The sequence below is a fragment of the Palaemon carinicauda genome, chromosome 3 (assembly GCF_036898095.1).
Source record: "Palaemon carinicauda isolate YSFRI2023 chromosome 3, ASM3689809v2, whole genome shotgun sequence".
NCBI lineage: Eukaryota > Metazoa > Arthropoda > Malacostraca > Decapoda > Palaemonidae > Palaemon > Palaemon carinicauda.
In genome coordinates, this window is record NC_090727.1 from 148,411,594 (window position 1) to 148,434,449 (window position 22,856).

Here is a 22,856-nt window from a genome sequence, read left to right on the forward strand (position 1 = left end):
CCAAGTGGACCTCTTCGCCACGGAGTCCAACCACAAATTGAGAGTATATGTGGCTCCCAATCTAGACCCTCAGGCTTACGCCACAGACGCCATGTCACAGAATTGGGACATCTGGGAAAAGATTTATCTCTTTCCCCCGGTGAATCTTTTACTGAAAGTTCTAGACAAACTGAGATCCTTCAAGGGACAAGTAGCCTTGGTTGCACCCAACTGGCCCAAGAGCAACTGGTATCCTCTCCTGCGAGAGTTGAGACTATATCCTCACCCGATACCCAATCCGGTTCTGTCTCAGATAGTACAAACACGCGTTGTGTACGCTTTCTCAAACATTCAGAGCGCCCTAACTTTATGGACTTTATGAAGTTTGCGGCCATGCATGGTGCCAATATTGATCCTCAAAACACCCTGTTCCTAGAATCAGATAAACGGGATTCCACCATCCGCCAGTATGACTCTGCAGTTAAAAAGTTGGCAAAATTTTTGATAGACTCAGACGTGCACTGTATGAACTTGAACCTTACAGTCACTTTCTTTAGATCTTTATTAGAATCAGGTCTGGCAGCCAATACTATCACCACTATTAAATCTGCTTTGAAAAAGATCTTCCTAGTGGGTTTTAACATAGACTTAACCGACTCTTTGTTAGCTTCAATTCCGAAAGCCTGTGCCAGACTGAAACCGGTTACTCGTCCTACCCCGGTGACCTGGTTCCTTAATGATGTACTCAAATTGGCTTCTGACACCATTAACAGTTCGTGTGATTACATTCCCCTTCTCAGGAAAACACTTTTCCTGGTGAGCTTGGCTTCCGGGGCAAGAATTTCTGAACTGGCAGCCTTGTCGAGAGACCCGGGTCATATTGAGTTCCTTCCTTCGGGAGAGGTCCTTCTTTCACCTAACAAATTCTTTTTGGCTAAGAACGAAGACCCTCAGAACAGATGGTGCTCCTGGAAAATCGTCCCTCTCACGCAAGATCCGTCTCTGTGCCCTGTTACTACTCTTAGGTCTTATTTATCCCGGACCTCCTCTATCTCCTCGGGGCCTCTATTCGTTAGAGAACAAGGTGGTACCATTACCATTAAAGGGATCAGGCATCAAATTTTGTATTTTATTAAACAAGCTAGCCCTGACTCTTTTCCTCTTGCACATGATATCAGAGCGGTTGCTAATTCGGTGAACTTTTTTCACCACATGAATTTTACGGACCTTTCCAGGTATACAGGGTGGAAATCACCGTCAGTGTTCAAGAAACACTACCTTAAACATTTGGAAGCCTTAAAATTTTCTACAGTAGCTGCAGGGAGCGTAGTTACTCCCAGGTAACTCACAGGTTAATTCCTTGTCACTTTATCTCTCCCTCTTACCTGCCTCATTTATACACTATTTGTATTCGTTGGTCTCGCACCTGAATACTGTTATTATATTTGTAAATTTTTAACTCCTGAGTATCTGTATATATTATCACTCACGGCATTATTATACCTTACCTTATTTGTCAATTGTTCTACCAAGTGGATTTATGTTCATTTTAAGATACCCTTATAATTATTTTTGGCACTCATCTCTGATTAAAGCAACTTGTTTTTCCCTTACGCTTATGTTTTTTCCTTTATTTTGCAAGTTTGGTGACATTTCTCTTGTATATATTCACTGGGCGGCACAGGTTCGAGCCCAGAAAAGGGATTTTGACGTAGGAAAAATCTATTTCTGGGCGAGGGACCTGTGCCGCCCAGTGAACCCTCCCAGCTCCTCTCCCTTGGAGTCCCCAAACTTTGGGTGCTAAGGAGTTGGGTTCTGAGCGGATGCAGAGTTGGTGGTGCCGAGTGAGGTTGAACGGCTCTCCTCTATTGGGGTATTTGTCGTGGATAAATCTAAATAGTGCGGGACCTCTGGATTATACGCCCAATTTTATACCGACACCAATAGGTGAGCGAGCTAGTTAACCTAGCACTCCTTTACATTTTTTCTCTGGTATATTTAGCAGTAAATTACCTAAGAATAAGTGCTAAATGGAGCTTATTCACTGGGCGGCACAGGTCCCTCGCCCAGAAATAGATTTTTCCTACGTCAAAATCCCTTATATTATATATATATATATATATATATATATATATATATATATATATATATATATATATATATATATATATATATATATATATATATATATATATATATATATATCCATCCATATACCAAGGAACTTCCCCCAAATTTGGGGGGTAGCCGACATCAACAAAGAAACAAAACAAAAAGGGGGCTACTCTCTAAGTTCCTCCAGCCTAACCAGGGACTCAGCGGAGTTCAGCTAGTACTGCTAGGGTGCCAAAGCCCAACCTCCCACAATTCCACCACAGATGAAGCTTCATAATGCTGAATCCCCTACTGCTGCTACCTCCGCGGTCATCTAAGGCACCGGAGGAAGCAGCAGGGCCTACCGGAACTGCGCCACAATCGCTCGCCATTCATTCCTATTTCTAACACGCTCTCTTGCCTCTCTCACATCTATCCTCCTATCACCCGGAGCTTTCTTTACACCATCCATCCATCCAAATATTGACCTTCCTCTTGTACTTCTCCCATCAACTCTTGCATTCTTCACCTTCTTTAGCAGACAGCCATTTTCCATTCTCTCAACATGGCCAAACCACCTCAACACATTCATATCCACTCTAGCCGCTAACTCATTTCTTACACCCAGTCTCACCCTCACCACTTCGTTCCTAACCCTATCTACTCGAGATACACCAGCTATACTCCTCAGACACTTCATCTCAAACACATTCAATTTCTGTCTCTCCATCACTTTCATTCCCCACAACTTCGATCCATACATCACAGTTGGTACAATCACTTTCTCATATAGAACTCTCTTTACATTCATGCCCAGCCCTCTATTTTTTACTACTCCCTTAATTGCCCCCAACACTTCGCAACCTTCATTCACCCTCTGACGTACATCTGCTTCCCCTCCACCATTTGCTGCAACAACAGACCCCAAGTACTTAAACTGATCCACCTCAAGTAACTCTCCATTCAACATGACATTCAACCTTGCACCACCTTCCCTTCTCGTACATCTCATAACCTTACTCTTACCCACATTAACTCTCAACTTCCTTCTCTCACACACTTCCAAATTCTGTCACTAATCGGCCAAGCTTCTTTTCTGTGTCTGCAACCAGTACAGTATCATCCGCAAACAACAACTGATTTACCTCCCATTCATGTTCATTCTCGTCCACCAGTTTTAATTCTCGTCCAAGCACTCGAGCATTCACCTCTCTCACCACTCCATCAACATACAAGTTAAACAACCACGGTGACATCACACATCCCTGTCTCAGATCCACTCTCACCGGAAACCAATCACTCACTTCATTTCCTATCCTAACACATGCTTTACTACCTTTGTAGAAACTTTTCACTGCTTGCAACAACCTTCCACCAACTCCATATTACTTAATCACATTCCACATTGCTTCTCTATCAACTCTATCATATGCTTTCTCCAGATCCATAAACGCAACATACACTTCCTTACCTTTTGCTAAATATTTCTCGCATATCTGCCTAACTGTAAAAATCTGATTCATACAACCCCTACCTCTTCTAAAACCAACCTGTACTTCCAAAATTGCATTCTCTGTTTTATCCTTAATCCTATTAATCATTACTCTACCATACACTTTTCCAACTACACTCAACAAACTAATACCTCTTGAATTACAACACTCATCCACATCTCCCTTACCCTTATATAGTGGTACAATACATGCACAAACCCAATCTACTGGTACCATTGACAACACAAAACACATATCAAACAATCTCATCAACCATTCAAGTACAGTCACACCCCCTTCCTTCAACATCTCAGCTTTCACACCATCCATACCCAATGCTTTTCCTACTCTCGTTTCATCTAGTGCTCTCCTCACTTCCTCTATTGTAATCTCTCTCTCATTCTCATCTCCCATCACTGGCACCTCAACACCTGGAACAGCAATTATATCTGCCTCCCTATTATCCTCAACATTCAGCAAACTTTCAAAATATTCTGCCCACCTTTTCCTTGCCTCCTCTCCTTTTAACAACCTTCCATTTCCATCTTTCACTGTCTCTTCAATTCTTGCACCAGCCTTCCTTACTCTCTTCACTTCTTTCCAAAACTTCTTCTTATTCTCTTCATATGACTGACCCAATCCCTGACCCCACCTCAGGTCAGCTGCCCTCTTTGCCTCACTTACCTTGCGCTTTACTTCCACCTTTTTCTCTATATTTTTCATACTTCTCTATACTATTACTCAACAGCCATTCTTCAAAAGCCCTCTTTTTCTCTTCCACTTTTACCTTCACTCCTAATATAAAAAAAAGAGAGGTTAAACCATGCTGTAAAAAAGGCAACAAATGGAGGTTTAAGAGTCTAGAAAGTGAAAGTAGCTGTAGGCTACAGGGAAGCTGAAATGACCCTTAAGTAATACCTACAGTGCACCATGTGAAGTGCACTGATATCACTACCCAAATGGGCTTACCCAAAAATCAAGATACCTCAGGAAAACAAGCAGTTTTCATCATCTGAGTGTCATTGGGATCACAATCAGAAAGCTCATTGTTAGAACACTGGCATCTATACTCTATTTTTTTATAGCGGTGCATATTTGCACTTGACTCACAGGGGTGCCCTTTTAGCTCGGAAAGGTTCCTGATACCTGATTGGTCGGAAGTATTTTTGTCCGAACACCTGCATTGTTCTCGAATGATTACCAAGTAATGTGAATCGAAACTTATCTATTAACCCATATTTCTCCATCATATATATGTTTTGTCAATAAACAATGTGAAAGAATAAATATATTATAAAGAATCGTCTTGGTAAGTCTAAATTTAATAACACAATCCGCCGAAGTCAACGACAGCAGCTTGTTTTCGGATGCACGCTTTGTAATTTTGTAATTTTTCACATATTTTAACAAAAATTGGGATAGATTACACTCAGCATAAGTTAAACATGTTATTATAAACTTTCTTTGAATACCAGAACTTACCAAAAACCTGGAATTAATAAAACCCGATATTTGTGAAAACTTATGGGGAGGTGAAAGAACAGCCTATAGCGGCCTGGCGGGAAAACAATCTCTTCTGACTCGTTGACACAGTTTGTTTTTTCTTTCGCAATATAGTTCGGCCTATTCCTTTCAGTTTAAATAGTCTTACATTGTTTCTCTTCGTATTATTTTGCTTAGTATTTTCCCACATTCCTGTTCCTCACCTAATATCTATCTATTTTCCCCGATATCCCTTCTTTCATATAGGCCTATGTGATATCCGAACAAAAATTCCTTATGTTTTGTACCTTACGTCAGTAAGTAGGTAAATAATAACAACATAAATGTTATGCTGTGTAGCAAGTATAACCTATTCTGTAAACCTGATATTAAGCATAGTATTTTTTTATTCCCGCCTCTACACTATTTTAATGAGACTAGCACGCGCTTCCCTTCAAGCCATCACTTTCGACAGAGGATAAGAAATAAGGAATCGTAGTGCGGATATCCCATATTTGAAAGAAGGGATATCGGGGAAAATAGATAGATATTAGGTGAGGAACAGGAATGTGGGAAAATACTAAGCAAACTAATACGAAGAGAAACAATGTAAGACTATTTAAACTGAAAGGAATAGGCCGAACTATATTGCGAAAGAAAAAACAAACTGTGTCAACGAGTCAGAAGAGATTGTTTTCCCGCCAGGCCGCTATAGGCTGTTCTTTCACCTCCCCATAAGTTTTCACAAATATCGGGTTTTATTAATTCCAGGTTTTTGGTAAGTTCTGGTATTCAAAGAAAGTTTATAATAACATGTTTAACTTATGCTGAGTGTAATCTATCCCAATTTTTGTTAAAATATGTGAAAAATTACAAAATCACAAAGTGTGCATCCAAAAATAACCTGCTGTCGTTGACTTCGGCGGATTGTGTTATTAAATTTAGACTTACCAAGACGATTCTTTATAATATATTTATTCTTTCACATTGTTTATTGACAAAACATATATATGATGGAGAAATATAGGTTAATAAATAAGTTTCGATTCACATTACTTGGTAATCATTCGAGAACAATGAAGGTGTTCGGACAAAAATACTTCCGACCAATCAGGTATCAGGAACCTTTCCGAGCTAAAAGGGCACCCCTGTGAGTCAAGTGCAAATATGCACCGCTATAAAAAATAGACTATAGTTCTGTGCTTCGACAAGCTTTTCCTTAGTCTTCCTGTTGGTTACCATCTCCAACAATGCAAATCTCAAGATAAACTGAAAATTACTGTACAACATAGCAAATTATGAAATTATAAAAGTAATTCGTACTTTTTCTAGCTATATTGTACAAACCTTTCATCTTTTTTTTATAAATATTGTCTCCATGAATTGTTGAAGTACTGTAACTCTATAACATTGGGGGAGAGGGTTGAGTGGGTTCACTCACCCAAACCCCTTGACTCTATCAAGCCACTTTAGTCCATTAACTTCAGGACTGAGAGAAGTGATCGAGGGGGAACTATATAAACATCACTCAGGGTTGGATTGGTTTGGACTATACATTTTAGGCGAGAAGCCAGGCACCAGAACCAATGAGGTAATTTTCAGAGCGCAACTTGGGTCTCTGTAGCTAGGAAAAATACAATTTTTGTTTTGTTTTGGCATTTAACCTTACGTAAATACAAGTCTCATCATTTTCATTAGAACTCACTCTTTCATGGGAGGCAGTCCCTATAATCAGGACTAGAATTATCTTTCCCCAAGGAATGTTTCATTCTTTCTGGTCCCTTGATGGAAGTGAGGGAGCCGACTCCAATAACCTTCTAATCAGCTAGTCTTCGGGATGTCGTAGCTGTTAGGGCCTGGGTAAGCAATAGTTGTAGGGAACTTTGTATTAGGTCAAAGAACTCCGTCTCCTTGAAATGGAGACTTTATCTAAAGTGTCATACCATGGATCATCTGAGGCAATTGGCTTGAAACAAAAACTTCCATCTTTTTTTTATTATAAATGGATGAAGGAGTTACCGAACACACTACTAATACAGTACATATCTGGTTTATTTGAATGGATACTCAGGAATGTAGCTTATAGGCATTAGTTGTCCGATCTAACAAGTACAGTAATAAGTTACGGCTACTACACCCCACTGTTTCATTGCAAATCTAGGTATATGGTTGGTGTAACAAGTCGTGGGAGAAGGTAATTCCTCGGAAGCTCTGTCAGCAGCAGGAGGTGATCAGGGTACCGTTCTGCATGTTACTATAACAGGACTATTACGTCATTGATAGGTTGGTTGAGGATCTTACCATGTTGAGGAATTCCTTCATCAAGCAGAATGAGATAGCTGCGTCCCATAAATAAGGTTGGAAGCATTAACAGCCATTGTTAGGACGCTACTTGCTTGTGTGTGGCTGCCGACAAATCGACGTAGCGTACACAAACAGGAACAGATTTCCTCTCCAGAAGTTTTCTTATTCATAGATTTCAGGGAACTCTAACTCTAAGGATGTATAGGTAAGCCCCTGGCTGACAGTTGTTCACTTTTAACTGCTTCACTATGAGGCAGTGGACCAACCCTCAGTAGCTGTATACGAGATTTACCACCATACAATATACTGTACATGCACACTAACTAAGATAACCTATATTTCCAAGTTTCTCCATATTTTAACTGAAAGAAATCATACCCACTGAGCTTATTGGCCTTGTGTATCCTACTAGTATAATTTACCCTCTTTTCACACTGGTTTCAGGCAAGCAGTCTCTCCAAGGCACTCATGAACAATGCATGATGGCCATTATACATGTTGGTTCCTCTAGATGAAGGTCATACACAAATTACATGACCTACCTTCTCTTAGATCCAGGCAATTAAGCTAGTAAATGGTGATACCTGGTATCCTTGCTGTCACTAAAGCATACCAGGCAAATACTAGTTAAAATCATAAACACTGTTGTACAATAATTAGCTTACTAGAGTACTGTTTTATACTTCTAAAGAAAAGCACACAAAGTACCTTAAAACATGAAAAACCTGGCAACATTCATGTTTAAATGTGCTCAAGAATATGAAAAATATATAAGTAACAGGTAAAGTAAGGGGGGGGGGGAATCTTTATGCATATATTTATCCTACAATGACACTTAGAGAAATGTTATTTTTATAATAAAATAAATTTTTGAATATACTTACCCGGTGATTATATAAGCTGCAGCTCTGCTGCTCGACAGAAAACTCTACGTTAAAAATCCGCCAGCGATCGCTATGCAGGTAGGGGGTGTACTTCAACAGCGCCATCTGTCGTGCAGGTACTCAGTACTCATTGTAAACAAAGAACTCAATTTTCTCCTCGGTCCACTGCGTCTCTATTGGGGAGGAAGGGAGGGTCCTTTAATATATAATCACCGGGTAAGCATATTCAAAAATTTATTTTATTATAAAAATAACATTTTTCAATATTTAACTTAGCCGGTGATTATATAAGCTGATTCACACCCAGGGGGGTGGGTAGAGACCAGCAATAAATGTTTACATTATTATGAGCTAAGGATTTTTTATTTCATTTTAGCAGTTATCAAAATAACAAACATAAAATAAATAAGTACCTGGTAAGGAAGTCGACTTGAACAATTACTCTGCCTTTTTAAGTACGTCTTCCTTACGGAGCCTCGCGATCCTCTTAGGATGCTGAGCGACCCCTAGGAGCTGAAGTATCAAGGGTTGCAACCCATACTACAGGACCTCATCAAAACCTCTAATCTAGGCGCTTCTCAAGAAAAGAATTTGACCACCCGCCAAATCAACCAGGATGCGAAAGGCTTCTTAGCCTTCCGGACAACCCAAAAACAACAATAAAAACATTTCAAGAGAAAGATTAAAAAGGTTATGGAATTAGGGGAATGTAGTGGTTGAGCCCTCACCCACTACTGCACTCGCTGCTACGAATGGTCCCAGGGTGTAGCAGTTCTCGTAAAGAGACTGGACATCTTTAAGATAAAAAGACGCGAACACTGACTTGCTTCTCCAATAGGTTGCGTCCATTATACTTCGCAGAGATCTATTTTGTTTAAAGGCCACTGAAGTTGCGACAGCTCTAACTTCATGTGTCCTTACCTTCAGCAAAGCTTGGTCTTCCTCACTCAGATGGGAATGAGCTTCTCGTATTAACAGTCTGATAAAATAGGATAAAGCATTCTTTGACATAGGCAAAGATGGTTTCTTAACAGAACACCATAAAGCTTCTGACTGTCCTCGTAAAGGTTTAGTTCGTCTTAAATAGAACTTAAGAGCTCTAACAGGGCATAAGACTCTTTCTAGTTCATTTCCAACCATGTTTGATAGGCTTGGAATATCGAACGATTTCGGCCAAGGACGAGAAGGTAGCTCGTTTTTGGCTAGAAAACCAAGTTGTAAAGAACATGTAGCCGTTTCAGATGAAAATCCGATGTTCCTGCTGAAGGCGTGAATCTCACTGACTCTTTTAGCTGTGGCTAAGCAAACCAGGAAAAGAGTCTTTAAAGTGAGATCTTTAAAGGAGGCTGATTGTAGTGGCTCGAACCTTTCTGACATGAGGAATCTTAGTACCACGTCTAAATTCCAACCAGGTGTAGCCAAACGACGCTCCTTCGTGGTCTCAAAAGACTTAAGGAGGTCCTGTAGATCTTTGTTGTTGGAAAGATCTAAGCCTCTGTGACGGAAGACTGATGCCAACATGCTTCTGTAACCCTTGATAGTGGGAGCTGAAAGAGATCTTTCTTTCCTCAGGTATAAAAGGAAGTCAGCTATTTGAGTTACAGAGGTACTGGTCGAGGATACTGATACTGACTTGCACCAGTTTCGGAAGACTTCCCACTTCGACTGGTAGACTCTAAGAGTGGATGTCCTCCTTGCTCTAGCAATCGCCCTGGCTGCCTCCTTCGAAAAGCCTCTAGCTCTCGAGAGTCTTTCGATAGTCTGAAGGCAGTCAGACGAAGAGCGTGGAGGCCTTGGTGTACCTTCTTTACGTGTGGCTGACGTAGAAGGTCCACCCTTAGAGGAAGAGTTCTGGGAACGTCCACTAGCCATCGAAGTACCTCGGTGAACCATTCTCTCGCGGGCCAGAGGGGAGCAACTAACGTCAACCTTGTCCCTTCGTGAGAGGCGAACTTCTGCAGTACCTTGTTGACAATCTTGAACGGGGGGAATGCATATAGGTCTAGATGTGACCAATCCAGTAGAAAGGCATCTATATGAACTGCTGCTGGGTCCGGGATTGGTGAGCAATATATTGGGAGCCTCTTGGTCATCGAGGTTGCGAAGAGATCTATGGTAGGCTGGCCCCATGTGGCCCACAGTCTCTTGCACACATCCTTGTGTAGGGTCCATTCTGTTGGAATGATTTGTCCCTTCCGACTGAGGCAATCTGCCATGACATTCAAGTTGCCTTGGATGAACCTCGTTACTAGAGAAATGTTTAGATCTTTTGACCAGGTGAGGAGGTCCCTTGCGATCTCGTACAACGTCATAGAGTGGGTCCCTCCTTGCTTGGAGATGTACACCAAAGCCGTGGTGTTGTCCGAGTTCACCTCCACCACTTTGCCTTGAAGGAGAGACTTGAAGCTTTTCAAGGCCAGATGAACTGCCAGTAGCTCCTTGCAGTTGATATGCATTGTTCTTTGACTCGAGTTCCAAGTTCCCGAGCATTCCCGACCGTCTAATGTCGCGCCCCAGCCCGTGTCCGATGCGTCCGAGAAGAGAACGTGGTTGGGAGTCTGAACAGCCAGGGGCAGACCCTCTCTGAGGCTGATACTGTCCTTCCACCAAGTCAGGGAAGACTTCATCTTCTCGGAAATGGGGATCGAGACCGCTTCTAGCGTCTTGTCCTTTCTCCAGTAAACAGCTAGGTGATATTGAAGAGGACGGAGGTGTAGTCTTCCTAACGATCCAAACTGTTCCAGGGATGATAGTGTCCCTATCAGACTCATCCACTGCCTGACTGAACATCGTTCCTTCTTCAGCATGTTCTGGATGCATAACTGGGCTTGACTTGTTCTGGGGGCCGACGGAAAAGCCCGAAAAGCTTGACTGTGAATCTCCATCCCTAAATACACAATAGTTTGGGATGGGACCAGTTGAGACTTTTCCATATTGACCAGGAGACCCAATTCCTTGGTCAGATCTAGAGTCCACTTTAGATCCTTCAGACAGCGACGACTGGAAGAAGCTCTTAGAAGCCAGTCGTCCAAATAGAGGGAGGCTCTGATGTCCGCTAAATGAAGGAATTTGGCTATATTCCTCATCAGCCTCGTAAACACAAGAGGAGCTGTGCTTAGGCCAAAGCACAGGGCTTGAAACTGGTAGACAACCTTTTCGTAAACGAATCTCAGAAAAGGTTGGGAGTCTGGGTGGATGGGGACGTGAAAGTATGCGTCCCTTAGGTCTAAAGAGACCATCCAGTCTTCCTTTCTGACCGCTGCTAGAACGGACTTCGTGGTCTCCATGGCGAACGTCTGCTTTGTGACAAAGACATTCAGCGCACTGACGTCTAGCACCGGCCTCCACCCTCCTGTCTTCTTTACCACTAAGAAGAGACGGTTGTAGAAGCCCGGGGTTTGATGGTCCAGGACTTTGACTACCGCTCCCTTTTCTAGCAAGAGAGACACCTCCTGTTTCAATGCTCGTCTCTTGTCTTCCTCTCTGTACCTGGGAGAGAGATCGATGGGAGACGTTGCTAGAGGGGGTTTTCGTACAAACGGGATCTTGTACCCCTCTCTGAGCAACTTCACAGATTGTGCATCTGCGCCTCTCTTCTCCCAGGTCTGCCAGAAGTTCTTGAGTCTGGCTCCCACTGCTGTCTGAAGAAGGTGGCAGTCAGACTCTGCCTTTAAAGGACTTGGTTCCTTTCTTCTTCCCACGTCTCCCTTCGGCACGAGCACCTCCTCTGCTGGAGGCTCTGCCACGAAAGGGCGGAATAAATCTGGACGCTGGAGTGTCCATCCTGGGTCTTGACAAGGTAGGCAAAGGGTTGGCTTTGTGGGCAGAGGACGCAACCAGGTCATGGGTGTCCTTCTGAATCAAAGAAGCAGCAATCTCCTTAATCAAGTCCTCTGGAAAAAGGCACTTAGAGAGAGGAGCAAACAGAAGTTCTGATCTTTGACACGGTGTCACTCCAGCTGACAGGAAAGAGCAAAGGTTCTCACGCTTCTTGAGGACCCCGGATACGAACGAAGCAGCAAGCTCACTAGATCCGTCACGTATGGCCTTGTCCATGCAGGACATGATGAGCAAGGAAGATTCCTTGTCAGAAGGGGAGATCTTCCTGCTCAAAGCTCCCAGACACCAGTCCAAAAAGTTGAAGACCTCGAAGGCTCTAAATACTCCTTTCAACAGATGGTCTAGGTCCGAAGGTGACCAGCATATCTTAGAGCGTCTCATGGCTAGCCTGCGGGGAGAGTCTACAAGACTTGAGAAGTCGCCCTGGGCAGAGGCAGGAACTCCCAAGCCGAGAACTTCTCCCGTGGCATACCAGACGCTCGATCTGGAAGAGAGTTTAGCAGGGGGAAACGTAAAGGCTGTCTTCCCTAGACTCTTTTTGGACTGCATCCAATCTCCTAAAACTCGTAAAGCTCTCTTGGACGAGCGTGCGAGGACGAGTTTCGTAAAGGCAGGTGAGGATGACTGCGTACCTAAAGCAAACTCTGACGGAGGCGAGCGTGGAGCCACAGACACAAACTGGTCCGGATACATCTCTTTGAACAGAGCAAGAACTTTTCTAAAGTCCAAAGAGGGTTGCGTGGTCTTGGGCTCGTCAAGGTCCGAATGTGGTTCATCAACGTGTGCCGCATCGTCATCATCAGAGAGTCCATCATCCGAGAATTGAGGAGGAAGCGGCAAAGGAGTAGGTATCGGCTGGTCAGCTGAGTCCGGTCGCACGGGTGCACGCGTGACTGAACCAGACGCAACGTCATGGAACTGTTGCCCAGTCTGTGAGCTGGCAACAACCATAGCAGCGCGGGGACGCACAGCGTCTACTCCAGACTGTCTAGTCTGATGTGGGCGAGCAGAGGCAACCACACTGGGTTGCGGAGGTTGACGCACCGCGTCAAAACAAAACAACTTTGACGGTTGTTGTGCCTCGCGAACGTCAACGGAAGGTTCCGTGCGTCGCTGAACGTCAACATGCGGCTGGCAGGGTACACTGGAATGCATGGGTGGCGGGACTCTCTCAGCTGGAGTGCGCAAGAAGGTCGCCTCAGCGTCCACAGGACGCACAACCGTGGTTGGTTGTAGGCAAGAGGTTGGTGCAGCAGCAACCTTCTCCGCACGAAAGTCCTGCATCAGAGACGTTAACTGATACTGCATGGTCTGCAGCAAAGACCACTTAGGGTCTACAGGAGCAGGTGCGGCGACAGACGGTGTGACTGCCTGAGGCGGTACCGCTTTGCCTCTCTTAGGAGGTGAGCAGTCATCGGAAGACTGCAGCGAGTCCGAACTGACCCAGTGGCTACAACTGGGCCGTTGGACTTGCGCGGAAGGGACCGACTTGCGCTTAAGAGGTCGTGAGACCTTGGTCCATGGTTTCTTACGAGAAACCTCTTCCGCAGACGAGGAATAAATGGGCTCTCTCGTCTCTGTGTGGGTGGGGCGATCTTGGGTAGATACGCCCGAAACCACGGAGGGAACGTCTGTTTGCTGATTAAAGCCTCTCGAACCCTTTGGTCGTACGACATTGCTTCTCCCCTGGACTTGGGAGCTTGCAAGAGGTCCCGGACTAGGAGGACGACAGGCACGAACAGACGAACCCTCAAGCGCAGCAACACTATCCACAACACTATCACTCACTTTATCACTTCCCACTGCACTCTTACACTTCAGCTCCTTGACGTCCGCCATGAGCTGGTTACGGTCACTAGCCAAGGACTCGACTCTCACCCAGAGCTTGTATGGCACGCATCATATCTGCCATCGAAGGTTCCTGAGTGCCAGAAGGGGGATTAGGAGCAACCACTACAGGGGAAGGAATAGGTTGTGGGGCATGAGGAGAGGAAAAATCAACGGAACGAGATGAACTTCTCCTGACTCTCTCTCTCTCTAGCCTACGTGTATATTTCTGGAATTCGATAAAATCGAATTCCGAAAGCCCAACGCATTCCTCACATCGATCTTCCAATTGACAGGTTTTATCCCGACAATTGGAACAAAAGGTGTGAGGATCGATAGAGGCCTTCGGAAGACGCCTTGAACAGTCCCTAGCATTACACTTCCTGAATTTAGGGACTTGAGAAAGGTCAGCCATTTTGAATTGGTCAAAGGGGAATTAAAAAACTATCCAAAGTCATCAACAAATAATCCGATATCAAAAAAAGAATGCAAGGATTTATTGAAGAGAAAGCCTGCACAGCGAAAGCTCAAAACTAGAAACGTGTACTTCACCAAATAGTTGTGAAAACCAATCCAGTTAGCAACAGCGAATTAGTAGGTCTTGCCGGTGGCACGACAGAGAGAAAATTGAGTTCTTTGTTTACAATGAGTACTGAGTACCTGCACGACAGATGGCGCTGTTGAAGTACACCCCCTACCTGCATAGCGATCGCTGGCGGATTTTTAACGTAGAGTTTTCTGTCGAGCAGCAGAGCTGCAGCTTATATAATCACCGGCTAAGTTAAATATTGAAAAATGGTATTTTCATTATAAAATAAATTTTTGAACATACTTACCCGGTAGTTATATATATAGCTTACGTCCTGACGTCACGGCAGAAAATTCAAAACTCGCGCCAATCGCCGATTGGATAGCCAGGTGTACCACCCCTGCGCCCTAGTGAAGTACCTAGGAACCATTCCAGGAACCCTCATATATTCCATGCCTCTAGTCTCTTAGAGGGGAGGAGGGTGGGAATTTAATTATATATAACTACAGGGTAAGAATGTTCAAAAATTTATTTTATAATGAAAATAGCATTTTTAAACATAAGACTTACCCAGTAGTTATATATATAGCTGATTAACACCTTTGGTGGAGGGTTAGAGACAGCTAGTATATTTGGAATTCTGCTTAAGAGTTAATTAAAACAAACTTAAGGGTTCGTACCTGATAAAGAAGCTGACTTCAATGATCCTCTGCATCATTATGTCTGCTAACCTTATGAGCTCCAGTGATCCTCCCAGGGGGTTGAAGATCTCTTAGGGACTGTCAAACCGGTATATATACCTCATTGTGACAGAACCTCCACCAATAACCCGTTCCGGGCGCTCTTTAAGGAACAAAATTGACCACCTGACTAATATCAATGATTGTGGAAGACTGACACAATCTCCACAAACAACCATAAAAACAAATAAAAGTTCCAAGAGAAGAAAAGGTTATTGGGATTATGGGAACGAAGTGGTGGATCCTTCTCCTACTACTGCACTCGCTGATACGAATGGACCCGGGGTGAAGCAGTCCTCGTAACGAGTCTGAACACTTTTCAAATAATGTGAAGCAAACACAGATTTGCTCCTCCAAAAGGTTGTGTCCATTATGCTTTGCAATGATCTATTCTGTCTGAATGCTGCTGATGTTGCTACGGCTTTGACTTCGTGAGTCTTAACCTTTAGAAGTCCAAGGTCTGATTCATTACAATGTGCATGAGCTTCTTTAATCAAGAGCCTGATAAAAAATGACAAGGCCTTTTTTGACATCTGCAACGTGGGCTTTTTGACTGAGCACCATAGAGCTTCCGAATTGCCTCGTAAGTCTTTTGTTCTGTCCGAGTAGAACCTCAAGAGCTCTTACTGGGCATAGAACTTTCCAACTCCTCGCCAACTAAATCCGAAAGATTCGGAATTTCAAAAGCCTTGGGCCAAGGTTGAGAAGGGTGTTCATTTTTGGCGAGAAAGCCTAACTGTAAGGAACAGACAGCCTTACCATCTCGAAAACCAACGTTTTTGCTAAACGCATGGATTTCGCTAACTCTTTTGGCTGTTGCGAGACTAACCAAAAACAGAGTCTTCATAGTAAGATCCTTCAAGGAAATTGAACCTAAGGGCTCAAATCTGTCACTCATAAGAAACTTTAAAACAATATCCAGATTCCAAGCTGGTGAATCTTGGTGCCGCTGCTTTGTAGTATCAAAGGATTTAAGAAGTTCTTGCAGATCCTAATTGTTTGAAAGGTCCAGGTTTCTGTGCCTGAATACAGTCACTAACATACTCCTGTATCCCTTAATAGTCGAGGAAGAAAAGTTGCGCTTCCTCCGAAGGTGGAGCAGGAAGTCCGCAATTTGAGCTACAGAGGTACTGGATGAGGAAAGAGAGTTGACTCTACACCACTCTCTAAAAACCTCCCACTTGGATTGATAAACCTTGATAGTTGATGTTCTTCTTGCTCTGGCAATGGCTCGAGCTGCCTCCTTCAAAAAAAACCTCTAGCTCTAGTGAGTTTTTCGATAGTCTGAAGGCAGTCAGCTGAAGAACTTGGAGATTTTGATGGAATCTTTCCAAGCGAGGTTGTTTGAGTAAATCTACTCTTAATGGAAGGCTTCTTGGAGTGTCTACCATCCATTCCAGTACCTCTGTGGACCATTCTCTTGAGGGCCAAAAAGGGGTCACTAGGGTCATTCTGGTCCCTTCGATTGCTACAAACTTTTGTACCACTTTGTACAGGATCTTGTATGGTGGAAAAGCGTACATGTCTAGATTGGTGCAATCCAACAGAAACGCATCTATGTGGACTGCTTCTAGATCCGGTACTGGAGAGCAATACGCCTCTAACCTCTTTGTTTTTGATGTTGCGAAGAGGTCTATGCATGGTCGACCCCAAAGTCGCCACAGGCTCTTGCATACTTGTTGATGGAGCATCCACTCTGTGGGCAGGATCTGACCTCTTCTGCTGAGGCTGTCTGCCATTATGTTCTTCTCTCCTTGGATGAACCTTGTCATCAGGACCACATTCCTCTCCTTTCCCCATAAAAAGAGATTCTTCGCAGTTTCGTACAGAGATATCGAGTGAGTTCCCCCTTGTTTGGCAATGTAAGCCAATGCCGTCGTGTTGTCGGCATTGACTTGTACCACTTTGTTTAGAACTGACCCTTCGAAACTTTTGAGGGCTTACAGGACTGCCAACAATTCTTTCTGATTGATATGGAAGGTCTTCTGGGTCTCTGACCACAGCCCCGAAACTTCCAACTTGTTCAGAGTTGCTCCCCACCCCGAGTTCGAGGCGTCGGAGCATAACACAAGGTCTGGGTTCTTTTGAGTTAAGTCGAGACCTTCTTGAAACTTGTCTGGTTCGTCCCACCACCGAAGGCAGTTTTTGATGGAGTCCGTAATTGGAATGCTCATTGCCTCTAGGTCCTTCTCCTTGTTCCAATGGTGATTGAGGTGGAATTGGAGAGGACGAAGGTTCAGTCTTCCTAGGGGAACAAATTGTTCTAAGGAGGAGAGGGTTCCTACTAGACTCATCCACTTCCTCGCTGAACACATGCTTTTCCTTAGAAAAGATCGGAGTTTCAAACTGGCTTGCTCCATCCTTAAAGGAGACGGAAAAGCCCGAAAAATCCGACTCAGAATTGTCATTCCCAAATAAAGAATCTCTTGTGATGGAATCAAAAGAGACTTTTCCTTGTTGACAAGAAGACCCAGTTCTTTCGTAAGGCTCAAAGTTGTCTGGAGATCCTTCAGGCAGTGATCGTATGAGTGAGCTCTGAGAAGCCAATCGTCGAGATAAAGGGAGGCTCTGATGCCCCTTGAATGGAGGATCTTTGCTACGTTGAGCAAGAGTTTTGTAAATATTTACGGGGCTGTGCTGAGGTCGAAACATAGGGCTCGAAAATTAAAAACTTCGCCCCTGAATATGAATCTTAGATAAGGCCTGAAGCTCGGATGAATTGGGATGTGAAAATAGGCGTCCTGGAGGTCTAATGAGACCATCCAGTCGCCTTTCCTTACTGCAGCAAGAACTGTTTTCGAAGTCTCCATTGAGAACTTCTTCTTCTGGATGAACTTGTTCAATGCACTTACGTCCAGGACTGGACGCCATCCCCCCCGAGTTCTTGGGTACCAGGAACAGGCGGTTGTAAAAGCCTGGAGAACATATGTCCAGTACCCTTTTCTATGGGCCCCTTCTCCAACATGAGACACACTTGAATAATTAATGCTTGTCTCTTTGCCTCCTCTGTATCTGGGAGAGAGATCCACTGGAGCTAAGACCAAAGGAGGATTCCCTATAAAGGGGATTTTGTAACCCTCCTTCAAGATCTGTATTGACCATCGGTCTGCTCCTCTCTTCTCCCACGCTTGCCAGAAGTTGAGTAGTCTGGCTCCTACTGCCTGATGGCGAAAGCAATCAGACTCTGCTTCGCCCTGATCTGAAGCCTCTCCTCTTATTTCTTCTTGCATCGGGTCTGGAGCTACCCCTGCTGGAAGATCTTCCTCGAAAGGGCTGGGAGAACTTAGGAAAAGTTGTTTCTCCTTAGTTTTGCAGCTGGAAAAAGAAGGTGGTAGTACCTTTCTGGCTGTCTTTGAGACCAGGTCTTGAGTAGCCTTTTGGGTTAAAGCAGATGATATTTCCTTTATGAGCTCTTGTGGGAACAGCAAGGGAGAAAGAGGCGCATATAATAACTCGGATTTCTGGAAGGGAGTAACCCCCAGAGACAGAAATGAGCACAACTGATCCCTTTTCTCGAGAATCCCTGCAGAAAAGTGTGCTGCCAATTCATTGGATCCGTCCCGCAATGCCTTGTCCATACAGGACATTAATTGGACTAAGTTAGAGGTATCACCTTCTTTAAAAACAGCAACTTTTTTACCCAAGGCTCCTAACGTCCAGTCCAGGAAGTTAAAAACTTCGAAGGCTCTAAATATGCCCTTAAGCAGATGATCAGCTCCGAGGTAGACCAGAAAATCTTGGTCTTCCTCATGGCCAACCAACGAGGAGCGTCTACAAGACTCAAGAAATCTCCCTGGGCAGAGGCAGGTATCCCCAAGCCGAGAACTTCTCCTGTCTCGTACAAGATACTAGACCTAGATGCTAGTCTAGCTGGAGGAAATACGAAAGCCGCTTTCCCTAGGTCTTTCTTGGACTGCATCCTGTCACCCATCAGTCTCAGAGCCCTCTTAGAAGACCGTGACAAGACCATCTTGGTAAACCGAGATTTCTTTGAAGCCTTCCCAAGAGTAAATTCGGAGGGTGGGGAACGTGGAGCAACGGGTACATAAAAGTCTGAGAATTCCTCAGTGAAAACTTTCATAAGTTTTTTCAGATCTACTGAAGGACGAAAAGAGATAGAGTCTTCATCTTCTGAAACTTCCTCAAACTCAACAGGAGAAAGCTGACCCTCAATATCCTTCTCTGGTAAAGCTCCAACGGGAGCAACAACGTTGAGAACCGTATCCTTCCCATGAAGATCCTGAGTTTCGACAGCAACAGAAACTGGATCATCCCGTCTGTTGCCAAGCGGATGTGTCGCTTGATGCTCATCCAAACGCTCGCGATCAACGCGATCGGAACTAACGTGTTCCTGAATATGATCTCAGTTAAAATCAGTCATATCCTAAAGAGCGTAGGACTCATTATCATAATCAAGACTCACTTCTAAATCACCAGTAACATGGGAAGAAGTAGGTCGCTCAGGGTCGCGTCCTGAAAAACGCTTGAGGTCGCCTCCTGACAGGCGCTCAGCGCCGCCGCGTACCTCTTGCCGCTCGACGACCTGTTTGGCTGCTTGGTGCCCGGCGACACGTCCTGGAGGACGTTCACTATTGCGTCTTGAAGAGCGGTTGACGTCCTGAGAACTAGGACGTTCGACAGCTTGTTTAGCATGACATTCGACGTCTCGCTTTGTAGGACGTTCGGGCTCACATTCTGAATGCAGTTCACCTTTGCGCTTAAGAAGACGTTCGGCACCTCGGATTAAAGAGCGTTCGACGTTAGAGCTGGCTGAGAACTCAACAACGTTCTTGGTAGATCGCTCAGGATCATGTCCTAAAGGACGTTCGATGCTATAGCTAGCAGGAAGCTCGGCACCTCGTATAGAAGGACATTCGAGATCATGAACCACCGCACGCTTAACGCCACATTCTACAGGACATTTCACGTCGCATTGAGCAGACCGCTCGCTGTCTCGAGCCTGACAATAACTGTCACGTCTATCAGTTTGAGGCTTGTCGCTACCTTGGTAATTTTGCATGAAAGAAGAGAGCCTGTGCTGCATCTCTTGTAGCATGTTCAAGTTAGGATCTATTCGTTGTGATATCGGTGACGACACCACAACGTTCTCCTCACCGCTCAGGCGTTCAGGACGTTTGGATGGTGAAAACCAGTCTGACGGCTGTGGGGGAGCATGAATCAAGGTTAAGCCTGGTTCTGACAACTGCTTAGCAGAATCCTTGGCAGAGTCCGACGTCCTAGCAGGACATTTAGTAGGAGAGCTCTCAAATGAAGATAAAAATTGCTCTGGACTATCCCAATGGCTAAAGCCAGGCCGCGAAGTGCTAGTAGGAAGTTGGTTGGCCTTATCAAAGGTCCTCTTAAGAGGTCTGGAAGTTAGCCGCAGCCTCTTTTAGATATTGCGTCATCTGAAGACGACAAAAACAACTTAACCTCACCTTTCAAATGGCGAGGGCAAATGTCCTGGGAAACGTCAACAGGTACATTCGAGGGGACGTCTGCTCGTGTTTTAAAGCCTCTCCTTTAGCCGTTCGACATTCCTTCTCCCAGGGGTTGGGGAGCTTGAAAGAGGTCAAAGACTAGAAGAACGACAGACGCGAGCAGGCGTACCCTCCACAGCACTAAATAACTTCACTGCACTTTTTGCACTTTCACCCTTTAACTGCTTAACGTCGGACATAAGCTGCGTTCTGTCCGCCGCAAGCGAATCCACTTTAGCGCCCAGCGCTTGAATCGCTACCAACGTGTCCTTAAGCGTAGGCTCATTAGCAGTTACAGTAGCGGGATCAGGATCTACCACTACAGGGGAAGGAATAGGGTCAGTGAAGTGACATGGAAAGAGGAAAGGTCTTTAGAAGAACGAGAAGAACTTCGTCTTAATCTATCCCTTTGAGTTTACGCCTATAGCGATCAAACTCAATCCATTCATGCTCTGACAAAAGAACACACTCATCACAACGATCACCCAAATCACAATCTTTACCTCTGCAATTAACGGAGAGTGAATGGGGATCAAGAGAAGCTTTAGCCATTCGGGTCTTACACCCACTCACACACATCCTAAAAGTTATAGGGGGGGGTGGCCATTTTGAAAATTTTTAGAGAGAAATCAACAAGCAAGGGTCAAAAATTTCTAAATCCAATCGTATCCAAGAATATCCAATAGCAAAATCAAACAAGCGGGAGTTAACAACCAAAGTTTTGTACATCACCAAAGTAAATCAATAAAATGACGAGCAGAATATCCACGTGTCGCCGCTAGCGACGGCATGGATTATATGAGGGTTTCTGGAATGGTTCCTAGGTACCTCGCTAGGGCGCAGGGGTGGTACACCTGGCTATCCAATCGGCGATTGGCGCGAGTTTTGAATTTTCTGCCGTGACGTCAGGGACGTAAGCTATATATAACTACAGTACCAGGTAAGTCTGTTTAAAATATTAATATTTTCTGTACAATTTCATGTGATTCATAAATTGTGTTAAAATGCAACCATGTAGATTACATTTCATTATTGATAAACATATCCAACTATGCTCTACAGACTATAAGATCAACCATTTGTTGACCACCACTCTTCTGGTTTACTTAATCTTGGCACTCAGATACAGTAGAGTTTTCCAGGTGCAAAGAGGACTGCTTCCAAATGAGGTTTATTATTCATATGAGCCCAACCTACAGTACAGTAATTAAGATCACTAATTACAGTTTTACTTATAATAAGTATTTCAATTCCAACAGGAGTAGAAACAACATCAGGAACTAAGTTTTCATCATATTACCTACCCAGTTATACTTACTTGAAATTTACCAATAAAGTTTAATTCATAGTGTTGCAAATACAGTTAATTGATACAGTAAAGTATGTAACTTACTACTGTATATCACTTTGTTAGATAAGGTAACATCTTTTTCAAAGATAACATTATTTTATGAAGAGAAAAACATGTTGAAATAACACCTCTGACTTTAATTTTCATTTGTTACTCAATATCAACAGAAAACAATCTTAACATCATTCAGAAATGATGCTCCAATGACAATTGTATTACTAAAACGAATAGAAAATGTCATAACTAACAAACCTTATTTCTTCTATTGACTCTCAACCCTTGACGAGCTCTACCTCTCCCCCGTGGTCTTCCTCTCCCTCTACCGCGTCCGCGGCCACGCCGTTGCTCTTCATATTCCATAGCTGTGGAATGCCAAAAACCTTTATCTTTGTAAATTTCATTTAAATTACAATAGGCTTTTTTGCACCATTCGTACTGTATTTATTTTATCAAATTGCATGCCTTTTTGATGTAGGGTATAAACACTGAACTCTATAAAGATAAATTCTACAAGATACAAAAAATAGTACTGAATATTAATACAACACATTATATAATAATGGTATGTTATCCAGTGCAAGTTAAAACAAGTGAGTAAATAAAATGGTCAAAACAAAACTTCACAACCAAGTGTGAAAAGGAGACCAGTACAGTATACCGTGTAGTACCGTATACCGTTTAGATCTTAACCTAAAACATCCTGAAGTAGTGCATCCCTCCAATCCTGTCAAACTTTGACATGAGTCTGGTAGACCACCTAAGTCTACCGCCAGCCGGTCATTGAATCGCAAGAAGTCTCTCAAAGAAAAATTTAGGGCATACAGTACTTACACAATTTCAATGAAGCAAGCCT

At 43.8% G+C, this 22,856-nt stretch overlaps 1 protein-coding gene across 4 annotated transcripts in view; it reads right to left on the minus strand.

The window, feature by feature from the left end:
• The window catches only part of Hakai (E3 ubiquitin-protein ligase Hakai), a 263,961-nt gene that overhangs the window by 26,599 nt on the left and 214,506 nt on the right, over positions 1 to 22,856 (minus strand). For all 4 annotated transcript variants that reach the window (XM_068370858.1, XM_068370861.1, XM_068370859.1 and 1 more), the window contains exon 2: positions 22,256 to 22,365. In XM_068370858.1, the coding sequence (XP_068226959.1) occupies positions 22,256 to 22,365 (110 nt within the window). The remainder of the gene's footprint in view (positions 1 to 22,255; positions 22,366 to 22,856) is intronic.